This window comes from Mytilus edulis, chromosome 3, assembly GCF_963676685.1.
Source record: "Mytilus edulis chromosome 3, xbMytEdul2.2, whole genome shotgun sequence".
NCBI lineage: Eukaryota > Metazoa > Mollusca > Bivalvia > Mytilida > Mytilidae > Mytilus > Mytilus edulis.
This window is the reverse complement of record NC_092346.1, coordinates 105315917-105330478: the sequence shown is the minus strand read 5'-3', so window position 1 is coordinate 105330478 and position 14562 is coordinate 105315917. Positions and strand designations below refer to the sequence as shown.

At 34.4% G+C, this 14562-nt stretch overlaps 2 protein-coding genes across 2 annotated transcripts; both read right to left on the bottom strand.

Annotated features, from left to right (window-relative positions):
• Positions 1-1625: 1625 nt before the first annotated feature.
• Positions 1626-2111, bottom strand: LOC139515561 (craniofacial development protein 2-like). The gene has a single exon (XM_071305139.1). The coding sequence runs from the start codon at positions 2109-2111 to the stop codon at positions 1626-1628; it is 486 nt and encodes a 161-aa protein (XP_071161240.1).
• An 8597-nt stretch (positions 2112-10708) lies between these two features.
• LOC139518098 (uncharacterized) lies at positions 10709-14309 on the bottom strand (the record flags this gene model as incomplete). The annotated part of the gene is given in 2 exon segments (XM_071309761.1): positions 10709-11619; positions 14204-14309. Coding segments are annotated over 2 exon segments (861 nt in total). The 3' UTR covers positions 10709-10843.
• Between the last annotated feature and the right edge of the window lie 253 nt (positions 14310-14562).

Here is a 14562-nt window from a genome sequence, read left to right as displayed (position 1 = left end):
GATTGGTGACATAATACATCCTTGTCTTACACCAGATTTTACTTCAACTGAGTCTGAGATAGAGCTATCAAGGATGACACTGCATTCAAAGCTGTTGTAGAAGGCTTTTATTAGCATCAATATCTTAGGTGGAATTCCATATGATCTTACAATTTTCCAAAGAGTTTCTCTATGGATACTGTCAAAGGCCTTTTTGAAGTCAATGAAATTAATGAAAAGTGGTGTGTTCCATTCAATGCATTGCTCGATGATGTTCCTCAGAGTGAAAATTTGGTCAATGCATCCTCTGCCTCTTCTAAAGCCTGCTTGTTCTTCTCTAAGCTTTTCATCTACAATTTTATCAATTCTTTTTAGAAGAATTTTGCAAAAGACCTTACTAGGGACAGAAAGTAATGTAATCCCTCTCCAGTTGTCACAGTTGCGTAGATTGCCTTTCTTTGGTAGTTTTACAATCAGGCCTTTGCTCCAGTCTGATGGAATGTTCCCTTCTTCCCAGATGACAAGGAAAAGATTGTGGAGTACTTTGGATGATGTTTCTAAGTCTGCCTTTAACATCTCTGCGTGAATGGAATCAATGCCTGGTGCCTTCCCCGTCTTCAATGATTTAATGGCATTTCTTACTTCATCTATAGTTGGTGGTTCTGTGTTGATGTTTAAATCGTCTTCTGATGGTTCAGGGGTAGCTATGAAATCAGGCTCAGGGCAGTTTAATACCTCTTTGAAATGTTGGACCCACCTTTCTGCTTGTTCCCTTTCTGTTTTCAATGCTTTTCCATTTTTGTCGTTTACATGTGCTGTCTGTGCATTTGATGTTCCACAGAGTTGTTTGGTGATTTTGTAAACTGTACTTAACTCTCCAAGAATGGCTGCCTTTTCTGCTTCTTTTGCAAGGTCCTCCAAATATTGTCTTTTATCTTTTCTCGCACTTCTTTTGACCTCTTTGTCCTTTGCTCTGTATGTTACTTGCAGTTGATCTTGTAACCTTTTGGATTTTGCATTTACTGATTTTAGTTTTATAATCTTTCTTTCTTCAATTTTTTGCCATGTTTCCGATGTTAACCAATCTTTGTTCTTTTTTGTCTTATGACCAACTGTCTTTTCTGCCGTCTTTACATAAATATCTTTGATGTTATCCCATTTTTCTTGTACACTATCTTCTCCATCATCAGAGTTATCTAGCACACTAAACCGATTTTTCAATTCTAAGCAAAAAGCTTTCTTGACGTTTGATGACTTCAACCTTACTGTGTCTAGTCTCTTTCTGTTCTGGTTTTCAACAGGTGCCTTTCTTAGTTTTAGTTTGATGGTAGCTTTCAGTAGGTAGTGATCGCTGTTTACATCTGCACCCCTGAGTACTCGTACATCTCTTAATGATCTACGCCACTTGTTGTTCACCAATATGTGGTCAATCTGGTTAACTGTTCTTCCATCAGGTGATTTCCATGTTAGTTTATGGATGTTTTTATGTGGAAAGATGGTCCCTCCTATCACCAGTTTATTACAAAGACAGAGATCGATAGCACGTTCACCATTCTCATTTTTCACCCCGCAACCATGCCTGCCCATCACATATTCAGCATCAGTGTTGTCGGATCCTACTTTAGCATTTAGGTCTCCCATTATAACTAGCATGTCGTGTTGAGGTACTTTGGAAATACAGTCTGTAGCTGTTCATAAAAATCATCCTTAGTCTCATCTTCAGCATCATTTGTTGGTGCGTAACACTGTATGATAGAAAGTTTACAGTAGTCGGAGTTGAATCTTGCTGTTACTAATCTTTCACTGATTGGTTCCCATTCTAGTAATGATTTTGCCTTCTCTTTGCATATAATTATTGCTACACCATTAATATGTTTGTCAATGTTTCCAGAGTGTAGGATGATGTTTCCACTATTTGTTCTTGTCTTTCCTGAGCCAGTCCAACGACATTCGCTCACACCAAGAATGTCTAACCTGTAGTGCTGCATTTCCTTGATGACCTGTGCAGTCTTTGATGTTTCATACATGGTTCGAACATTCCAGGCTCCTATATGTATTTGTGCTTTAGGTCCTAGAAGACTCGTATTCATTTTCCTAGTTTCCACAATAGGGCTTTCACTAGGAGAAGTCATTCCGCTGTGGTTTGAGTCCCCCGTTGAACCTATAACAGAGGGTAATCTAATTTCATTTGTTGTGGTTTCTGTAACTGTAGTTGTTTTTACAGGATGGGGGAGTTAACCCCATGCCCAACACTCCAACCTGGAGGGCCAGGGAATTTGAAGTCAAGGTTTCCATCCTCTAGAAGGGCTGCTGTCCTGAGCTTATGAATCCATTCTATCCAGGTTTGTTTTCGAAGTTTACCATCTCCTAGATGAGTTGCCTTACTGGGCTACGACTCTCATCTAACCGCCTATTTACCCATAGCTGGGACAAGGTTGATGAGTGCTAGGGCATGTCCACACACCGGTGGGCCTACACACTGCATCTCTAGGGCCCTTTCTGCTCCGAGATCTCCTGCAGTTTAGCCTGAGGTGCTAGACCCCAGTTTACGTGCACTGTCGCGGGGAGGCACTGCAGGAGTCTTGATAGTGTAGAGGCTATATACTGGCAGGAAAGACTTACGCACTCGGCTTTCTTTTCACACAGCAAGTATGCTAGCCAGCGGTAGTTAACAAATCAATGAATTGTAACCACACTTGACGCATATCACTACCCTGTGGCATAAACCACTAGCGCACCAACTATGTCTTAGTACACTTTAATCTTATCTGTAATTGTACAGCTCCTTGGTGCGCTTCCTCGACAAATACAAATTGTTGAACTTGTTGTTGTATTGTTGTGTCAGATTTTTTTTATATACTGGAATGATATTGAAATTTTTTTTTTTACTTTAATCAAGAAAACACCATTTAAAGAACGTATCTTTTCATAGTTATTTCAAAATTCTATCGCATTTCTTTTATTTACAAAAATGTGTTTTTTCATGTACAATCGATATAAATTTGGACCACGATTTGTATAGCATAAAAAATAGCAAGGCGACTCATACATTTTTATTATATTTTTGAAACAAGCATTGAAAAATCTTCATTTTGGCATTGTAAAAAAAAAATCAATATCTGAGAAAATGTATAGGTGCTCAGACCATTCCACATCTTTTTTTCGCAGAGTGTTTTGAAAAACGAAACTGATGTAAGAAATCGCAACAGCACAAACCGGAGTTATTTTTTTACCTGAGATTAAAAGACATAAAAAAATATTATTTCATAAACAGGTATGATTTAAGGATAAGATAAATGCAGAAGGAATATTTCAACCCTACATTCCCTTTGTCTTGTCACTACTGTTTTATATTTAAAAAAAACATGTTTTGTTCACATGTTTCACATATTTCCTTATTATCTTGTTGTCAGAGGCGTAAATATTTATCAAAATTAAAGAACTTTAAAAATAAACGCAAGACTGATTGTCATTAAAGGGGCACTAACTGTCAAATTCATGTTCACCAATTTGACTCAAATTCTCATATTTTATTTATAACAATGTAAAACATTTTTCTAAACTATCAAAAGTATAAAATAAACAATTTACAGGCCATGGTCTCAATAAAATTTAGCTTCGTTTGGTGTGAATTTTAGCAATGATGTCATCTAATTAAATTTCGCGTTGAACTTCTATGACCATATAAGCGATGTAAACATAAACACAGATATAAATAGATTAAGCAACTCGTGCAGTTGGATTTTTATAGGTCTACTAAATTTTGTATTATAGATTAAAAACATATGTTTATCGTCGTTTTTTCCTAAATAAGAATGATTTTTTGTGGATCGAATCAGTCAATCAAATTATTTACCTTTGTTTCACTTTCAATGTTGACATTCTTTTCCTTTAAATAACTGTACACGGACTATGCATGCGTTATTCTATGTTTTTCTACGGGGTTAAATTGGAGTTCACATGAATACAGGTTTAATGAGGTCGAGTTATTCACTTGCAAGTGAATAATTATTTTTATTAGCTAAATTTGACAAAATTGAACCATTTTAGCTGATAAAAGTGAATTATTATTTCACTTTTTCACTTTCATTAATGATTGAACAAAAAAAAATCATACTTTAGATATTTTATATATCTCGTAGCTAGTGCCCCTTTAAGCAATTGTCCATTGACCAGGACACCCTTGTTCCCCCTTTTTTTGCCCGTCATTGCTAAACGGTTTGAGCCATAATCCCCCAAAGCCAAATTTTACCATCCCTTTGTGGTATTGAAACTTCAGAGACATCCACACACCATTCCAAATTCCACAAGTAATTGTCTGGAAAGTAGAAAAAATGCTGATTTGTGCCCTTTTTTGGCCCCTAATTCCTTAAATGTTTGGACCATAACCCCAAAAATCAATCCTAACCTTCCGTTCGTGGTCATAAACCTTGTGTCTATATTTTATAGATTTTTATTTACTAATGCTAAAGTTATTGTGCGAAAACCAAATGTCTTCGGACGACGACGACAACGTAATACCAAAATTTTTGCCGTCATATAAAAAGAGGAGTGAAAGATACCAGAGGGACAGTCAAACTCATAAATCGATATAAACTGACAACGCTATGATTAAATAAGAAAAAGAAAAACAGACAAATAGTAGTGCACAAAACACAGCATAGAAAACTTAAGACTAAGCAACACGAACCCCACCCAAAACTGGGGGTTATCTCAGTTCCTCCGGAAGTGTAAGCAAATCCTGCTCCACATGTAGCACCCGTCGAAATGGGATTTTTTTTAAATTATTTTTATCCAGCGCGCATGTCTTTTTGAATCTTCTGTGTGTAAATTTCAGTTCTCAGTGTGTGTTTTTCATTTTTTTATCGGTTTTCTAAGTATGTCCTTTTGAAATATAAGTGTGTAATTTTAAGTTCTCAGTGTGTGTGGTTTACATTTTTTCATCTCAATGAGTTTTTTTCTAATCTCAGTGTTTAAATTTTACGGCAAATGGTGTAGACATAGTTTTGACGACAACGGCTTGATATAGGATATAGCAGTAGATTAAACGTGTCCATTGCAAAAGAGTTCAGCACTGCAATATACATCTACCCTGGAAATTTAAGACACATTTGTCGACCGGTTTTGGAGTCTGAATAATCCATTTTGACAGTTTGTGGCGTTAATACCTAGGTCAGATATGTTAATTTCAGAACTGCTCACAAAGACAGCCTGCTTAAGTAAGGAGCTTGTTGCATTGTTTAGGGGTTGATGTTTGTCGGTGTGTTTCATTAGTGTTTCTTTATTCTTTATATATACTAGTATATTAAGACCGTTGGATTTCCTGTTTGAATTGTTTTACACTAATGGCCCTTCATATCTTCACTGTTCCGTGCAAGCATCCAAAGCTGAGTGTTGAAGGCCGTATTTTAACCTCCGATTCATTATTGTTAACTTTTAATACACTGTGACTTGGATGGAGAGTTGTTCTGTTGACAGTCATACCACATCTTCTTATTTATAAAATCGATTTTAAAATCTGTAAAATTCCAGAAAAATCTGTTGAGTTGTTTTGGATTTATTGCTTCTAAAATACACATTTCTCCATTTTTGTTTGCTTTTATTTTGAAAACTATATTTGCAAAAATGTACAGCATGACAAGATGTATCTGATATTTCTAACAACCCGTTTTGGAGTTATTGTCCCTGAATTGTTGATTTATTTTGTTTTTGCAGGGTTTTTATTGTTACCTAAAAACCTGTACATAGGAGCTGGGTTAGTTAAACACATAAATTGAAAAATGATGAGCAGCTCAAAGAGTAACTATAATATGTACATATAAAATTCCCAATTATCATACTGGCGATTAATTTAGCCGGTGAGCGATATAGACAAGTAAGGTGTGCATCTTGTTTGTCTTATAATTTGTTTTTATGCCCCACCTACGATAGTAGAAGGGCATTATGTTTTCTGGTCTGTGCGTCCGTTCGTTCGTCCGTCTGTGCGTCCGTTCGCTTCAGGTTAAAGTTTTTGGTTAAGGTAGTTTTTGATGAAGTTGAAGTCCAATCAACTTCAAACTTAGTACACATGTTCCCCATGATATGATCTTTCTAATTTTAATGCCAAATTATAGTTTTGACCCCAATTTCATGGTCCACTGAACATAGAAAATAATAGTGCGAAATTCAGGTTAAAGTTTTTGGTCAAGGTAGTTTTTGATGAAGTTAAAGTTACATCAACTTGAAACTTAGTACACATGTTCCATATGATATGATATTTCTAATTTTTATTCCAAATTAAAGTTTTTACCCAATTTCACGGTCCACTGAACATAGAAAATGATAGTGCGAGTGGGGCATCCGTGTAACATGGACACATTCTTGTTCATTATGTCATTGAATCGTTTCTTATACATCTCCAATATTCTGTTTCAAGTAATGACCACGATGATGCTTGGTCAACAGAATTTGATATAAATTATTTTACTATATTGAAATTGTTGGTTTTCAGTGAAATTGTATTTCTTCAAAAGGTAAGTGGTGTTCAGTCTGGAATAAACAGTTACAGAGGGTGAGGATGGAGTCATGCTTTTTTGGGGATGTAAAGTCGCATTGTGTTTATCTAGTAATACGTTGTGTACATTTTTCTGTTGAAAAAAGGTGGCATATCTCTGGAAAATTTAAAGAAAATAGCGATTTCAACTTTTAGCACAATTTAAATACTGATTTTTGATCGAATGTTGTTCGTTAAGTGTCCAGTGGCAAGTATTTAATGTCTGTTACAATTTTCATATTGTGTCATAGATATAAACCACGAAAACTTTGTCATAGTCTACCTCTTCGCCCTTTTTATGACTCATTGTAAAAAATCATTTATTGAATTTGTTGAATAGTTTAGAAAGCTTACTTCAAAATTCGAGATATCATAAACTTGCTTTGTATTTATTGAATGAACCTTCCAACAAGTAAATTGTACCGTGCCTACGATGACTTTAATATATTTGGAAATATGGGTTTTTATTTTAAGGTATCGAAAGATATTGGTTCACATTTACATATTTTGGCGATTATCATATATAATATCAGTTTCCGTAGTAATATAAATAGTTAAAGCACGTGTTCACATAAATAACGACAAACAATTCCACGATTTAAATTGGAATGATGTATATATATATATATATATATTTATAGAATACCCGTTTATGGTGCAAATCTTTGAATACAACCAATAAAGTTTTGTTTTATAAGTGTATTGTTTTTTTTTAGACATTATTATTTTTAATTACCAAAATATAGGATGACTTTGTAGCACCATAAACTTAAATCTAGCACTCGTTCGATAAATTACCTATTTCATTTGTTTGCATAACTACAAACTATTATTAATAGGTATAACGTTATGAGTGTATTGACTAAATTCAGGTGTAGTTTATTTAAATCTACAGACTTAAAATAGACGACGATTTGATTGGTCCGTTAAATTTAGCTGTAGAACTAATATCATATATAATATGAATATATGGTCAATTAATTACAAGTGTAGATCATTTGTGAAAAAACCTAGACATGTACTTCAAAGTTAAACATCAAATGTGTACCCTAAATATACCCAGTTGTGAAAGTATAAGACGGGTTACCCAGGAGATTGCAGACAGTGAGGGTATTCTATCATTTAGAGTAAGAATAGTACACCAAGGCAAAGTACTTGATAAAAACAAAACGTTTGACGACTATGGAATTCAAGCAGACACGATTTTAGAAGTCGATTTTCTCTCTGACAGAGATATTACCCTGTATGTAAATATCAAACAGCAAAATAAACTGCTAACGCTTACTCAACAAAATACATGCACTCTAAATGACATTAAACGTGCCGTGAAAACAGCTGAAGGTATCGACGACTCCAGGCAGGTTTTGTCCTACGCTGGACATACGTATTCAGTCGGCAGTACAGCTATGTTTCAAACGGATATTAAAGATGGCAGTATTTTAGATCTCGAAATATGTCGTGATTCCGAACCAAAGTTCTTTTCTGAGAGTGATTATAGTGTGGAGACTGTTAAATGTTATGTGAATGAGCTGGTATCAAACTTTCAGTTGTTTCCTGAAAAGCCATTGGATATTGTATTTTCTTTTAATATATCGGAGATCGAAACATTTCAACTAGATATGATAAAATTTGAAATCGAAGAACTATGCGAGAGACTGTTAACAGGGTTTCCAAGTATCCGCTATTCTTTTCTGTTACATGGAACTAGTGGTGCTAATAAGAATGTTTTGTTTTCTCGTGAAGACTTTACAACCGATATAAAGAAACTACAACATTTTGTGAAAAGCTCAATGAAAGCAATCAATAGTTACCCAATTAAAAGCAGATGGATTTTACACGAAATTCAAAGGCTAAGTTGGAATGAGAACTCCACCAAAGTCTTAATTATAATAGGAGATTGTGAACCTAAGCCTGAGTCCTTACAGGAGATAGACTGGCAAGTAGAACTTGACATGTTGAATCGAATGGGAGTAAATACATTTTGTGCGCTCGATGATCGCTTTACAGGTTCAGTTGTTGAAGACTTCTATCCACAATTGTGTAAAAAGACTAAGGGATTTCTTATTAAAAAGGACTATTTACTGCCAATTATACACTACTTACTTACAAATCATAAAAAATATTACAGAGAACTACAAGGGTCGCAGGACAGATGTATAGAGAAAATAAATAAGATGAATGTATGTGAAGTAGATGAAAACAATAATTCAGAACACGTCATTTCCAAAAACAATAATTCAGAACACGTCATTTCCAAAAACAATAATTCAGAACGCTTCATTTCCAAAAACAATACCATCAATGTAGACGACAATTCTCCACAATATCGATATTATTCGGAAGATAAAAAGTTCTTCTCTCAGAGCACGAAAGATTTTGAAAAGAAGAAAAGAAGAAAGATGAAAAGTAATATATGGAAATGCTTTTGTGGAAGGTCTTAATGAACAATGAAACTTTGTATGTAACACATTTCCACTTTCCGTAATGTCATACCATTGTGATATTGTAAAACAGTAATTGTGTTACAATATGACCACGTGGGACGCGATCTACGACAATATGTAGTGAGCAGTTTAATGTATAAAATGAATACTTGATGTTTTTGCTTTTTTCTGTACCGTACTCTTTTAATGATTGACCTATTTCTGTGAGGGATCTTGTTCAGTACATATAACGCAAGCCGTTCGTTTTGTCTTTTGAATTGTTTCCCATTGTGTCATGCAAGTGTCTTTTATAACACTACATGTATTAGGACCTGGTTGTATTATGTATGGGTTTTCTCTTTCATACGATGACCTGTGCTTGTCTATATATTTGTCCTTTAATCTCTCTGGAGGATATTTGTCTCACTGCTAATCGAACCACATTTTAATATTTCTATATGTCTTAAAATAAATCATTTGAATTATACTATATGCAAAAGTAAAACTACATTTTAATCAAACCATTTATAAATTCTGTCGCAGTTAGAAATATAAATATATAGGTCACCGTGCTTGCTTTCGAGATATTTAGCCATTGAAATTTTGGCGGGAAAATATTCTCTCTTGACTTTTCTTAGCTTTATCATAGTTCTCAAAAACTATTAAAAAGACTTTTACAGATGGCTTATCATTATACATGTAAAAGATTTACAAAAAGAAAAATTGGGGTCAATGGGCAAATTTTTTCAAGGCATTTGGATAAATGGATAAAACCAGAGGATTTCGAAAATGAAAAGTGGAAAGTTAAATCCGAAGCCTCATTTTGGGAGAGTCACGCCTTTTTCACCGGCTTGGAGCAGCTTTTGGAAGGTTTATATGCGACCTGTTGCAATTTAGGCTGAAATGTTATCCCTACTTTTTGTCTTGTTTATATATGAATTATTTCCCTTGAATGGAAATAGTTTTCTAGTATTAGTTGTTTTGCTTAAAGTCTTAATTTTTTTTTTATACTAGTGGATAGATAGAAAATTTTAACCAGCAACACAAGACAAGATCTGCAGAGTATTCGATGCGACTATCTATACTCGTTAGGTCTTCCTAAAATCTTCATAAAAGTCCAGGAGGTGTTTTTCCTGGAAAGGAATAGTTTTTTCCTACTATCTTAAATGAAGCAATTGAAATCGTCAATCGACTACTTTCTGGAGTATTCATTTTAAATTATGATATTTTCACCATTTGTTTTTCGTTTGAATAAAATGGAAAAAAATGATATGGGGTTTTCATCCATGACACAAAATCACATTTTCCATAAAACTGTAATTATAGATTACGAACAAAAGGTACCAGTAAGACATGTACCACTAATAGGTGCCATCTCAGTGAAGTGTTAAATTTGAGAATATTATAACACTAGTCTCATGTTAAATTGAAGTTCGCATGAATACGGATTCAGATGAGTTGAACCAAACTGACTGCTTATAGCGAAATATATAATTTATAATTCCGCTTGTGTAAATTATTGAAAAAATAATCATATTTAATTTTTTTGTCAACTTCGTAGCTAGTGTCCGTAGATTTAATATTGTTTTACCAAGTTTCAGCAGGATTCCGAATACCTTAGATAAGCAAACGATTACCTGCATAACTGAATTTAAAGGAAACTACAGTTGCGTCGGTCGTCTAAATTAAAGATACGCCACTCTCATATCTATTCAAAGAGTTTTTATTTGAATGGTCCTGGAATAATTAAGCAGGAGACGGGGGTTCCAACATGATTTCCCAACTTGCATACAATTGAACATTAAATCAGACAAACACATTTCCATTCTCAATTTTATTTTTACTGCATATCTAACTTTTATACTGTATGAAACTTTTAACTTATCATTGTTTCCCCGGGTTATTTTTATCACTTAATCCAACCATGTGGGTACCTTTGCCGCCAAGTCATACGTCTATGATTCCTTACGGGGATAATATGTCCGTGGGGAGAATGTACATGATCTGCGCGTGGAACTGGAATGACTTCACCACGTGGTCCATGTGAGTGAGCGACGGGAAGGAACGGTAGATTAAAACCATGTCTATCGACAAAACCTTGATTCGAGTTTCCAGGTCGTGTTAAACCTGGGTTCTGCTGGTTAATTACATGTACAATTTTATCCTTTTTAATTACATTTACAATTTTATCAACTAATTTTGACACAACTTTTTTCGCTAATGTCTGTAATAATGTTTCCCCAAGTTTGATGGCAGGTTGGACATCCGCTTTATTGTTATTTACTAGTCCTTGATCATTAGTTTTAATTATATTTGCCAGGTCTGTGATAGTTTGTCCTGTGCCATGATGTACCTGATTGTTTAAATTGTCTCTGATGTGGCCATTACCTTGTAATTCTAATCCTGTAAGGTTTTGTGTTTTGCCTGAGTGGGATAATCCATTTGATAAATCATGTCTATCCTCCTCAAAGTGTGCATTCGGAAAGCCTCCGCTATTAGTCTGTAAAAAAGGTGATGATTGTTTACCACTGACTATTGCCTCCGATAGTCCGGACACGTGTGTGTTTTGCGGCAATGTTATAACTTCCGACGGATCAACAACAGCAATTGTTTCCCCTAGGGATAAATCAGCAGTAGGACCAAGGTTGTGGTCACGTCTCGGAGTATTCCATGGAAAACCAATACCTATATGAAATAAGAAGGAACAATTCCAGTGTGAAGTAGACATTTAAATAATAATTAAGTAATAACTTGAAGCGCTAATCCATTTTTTCCTAAGATCAGAAACTGAGAATAAAAGTTGTTTGACATAGCTGTGATGCACTTATTTCATTTTTTTACATCGCGTTGACCGTGAGGGCAATTCCGATGTATTGTTGCCAGAAAAATTTGAATTTCGTTTTTGACTGGTTACCGATCGTTTAATTACGCGGACATTATCGAGTGCAAAATAACATTCCTTATCGCTTGTTATAAATTTATTTCTTCAATGAATACTCATAAACAATATTTTTATGGTCAATATAAAATGATAGTACGAGGCAAAACTTTTACAATAACGGTGGTGCCTATTGCTATGGTGGAAATTAATTCGACATTGCAGCAGACACAATTCAGACCTAATCGATTTTACCCCACATCTAATCAGTTTCAACCAAGGGTAATTCTACCTTGTCGAATACGAAGCAGGATATTCATTCTTTTCACGAGAATCTTCCGTCACTTCCTGTAATAAATAAAGTATATCTGTTGTTTTCATGTCTTTTCTTGTTTATCTGATTGCTTTATACTTGTCTCGTTTGTGTATTGTACACTCAATTTTGAGTTGTGACCTTTTTTTTTTACATCGATGATTCGATGTCCCACACGTGTCATTTTAAAAACCTATATGTACAGTAGTATTTTCAGATGAACTCATCCACAATAACAACAATACAACAATAATAATTTATTAACGTCTCACCATCAATAATACAGTATACACATTTCACATTATAAAAGTAAACCTTTTTAAAATTATTAATGCCATTCTAAAAGAATTATGAGAGACGGATTAAAAGGGAACTTGTGATACAGTGATATCGAAATTAATGTTCACGGACTGTGGTGGTAATCTGTGAAAGGTATGATCCAGACACAGGAATTAACAACAGTCCACTTTAATAAGATTAGAAGAGAGCAATTTTTGGAAATCCTAGTTTTATTAAATATTTTTCTCGTGAACGACCATTTAACATCAGGAGAGAGTTATATTTTTTTCCCCTAAATAAATATTCTGATAACTAATTTGTTGAAAACAATTATTCTGAATGCATATTCTCCCATACCTTCAATTATTTAAAGTGGTTAATTTTGAAAAAAATAATTTGATTGATACTGTCGAAAAACTAAATTAATTCTTTCGTGAAAGATTTTTCTGACTAAAAAAAAAAAAATAACCCCCAACCCATTCCTTTTAAGTTAAAGGGTTTTTCCTTATATGTTTCTGTAAGGTATAATTTTATTTATTTATACATTTTTTGTAGTAGATTAATATGAAAAGTTGACTTTCCATTTTTAGATGGTGACGTTCCCTTGTCACCATCTTACAGTGTTTATATATCTCAACTTGTACGATTCGCTCGTGTATGTAACAATGTTTTAGATTTTAACGAGAGAAATTTATGTATTACTGAAAAATTATTACACCAGGGTTTTCGATATCACAATCTAGTCAAAACATTTACTAAAATTTATCATCGGTATAAGGACATCATTCGTAAATATAGCTCAACATGCAGACTTCTTATACGTTCAGGTATTTCACATCCAATTCTAATGGAAATATTCTTTATAAAGCACAAAGGTGTCAGTATTCACCTCAAAAACTAACAAAACCTTTGAATAGACTTGTTAAGAAGGGATATAGTTACGATACGGTTGTCAGGTCATTAAAGATTGCATATTTTGGCGTTAATATTGATTCACTTATAGGGTCTTTGCATCGGAACTAAACACATTTATTAAAAAAAACAGTTGTTGGCATGACACGGGTTATGTTCTTCTCATATATGTTATGATGGTATGATACTAAACCCCTAACGGGAAGGATTGTGTCTGATGTTTATATGATGAAATCATAATCTTTCAGTCAGTTTAATTGAAGTCTGGAGCTGGCATCTCAGTTAACTGCTAGTAGTCTGTTGTTATTTATGTATTATTGTCATTTTGTTTATTTCTTTTGGTTACATCTTCTGACATCAGACTCGGACTTCCCTTGAACTGAATTTTAATGTGCGTATTGTTATACGTTTACTTTTCTACATTGGCTAGAGGTATAGGGGGAGGGTTGAGATCTCACAAACATGTTTAACCCCGCCGCATTTTTGCGCGCCTGTCCCAAGTCAGGAGCCTCTGGCCTTTGTTAGTCTTGTATTATTTTAATTTTAGTTTCTTGTGTACAATTTGGAAATTAATATGGCATTCATTACTCGGGCGGGGGGGGGGGGGGGGGGGGGGGGTTTAGGGGCCAGCTGAAGGACGGCTCCGAGTGCGGTAATTTCTCGCTACATTGAAGACCTGTTGGTGACCTTCTGTTGTTGTTTATTTTCTCTATGGTCGGGTTGTTGTCTCTTTGGCACATTCCTCATTTCCATTCTCAATTTTAATTTTATTTAATATTAATCTTGATAAAGATTAAGTAACAGATTAAGTAAATAGTTGAAGTCGTTTTGGTTTTAAAGTAATATATAGTACAGAACATTTTAAAACTCTTATATTGGACACTTACCTGATTTCATGAAGCTCGGATGATTATGCGCCAGTTCCACAAACGATAGGTACACTGACAATATCAGCAGGAAATCCAGTATCATTACAATTTAAACATACACTACCTTGAAAAAATACAATAAATAGTATGACCACGAGAAAAGAGGGATATACGTTGAATATACTTATAAAAAAATTCCAAACAATATACCATAAAACCCCAATACTTTAATATCTATGTCAGACCACCAATTAAAATTCCCTATATCTATTCAATCAAATTTTGCAATTTTCACAGTTTTAACATCAAAAGCACACTTAGAATTTTGTGTCAGAGTACGGCTACTTTGGAGTGACATGGGGTCTGATACCATAAAT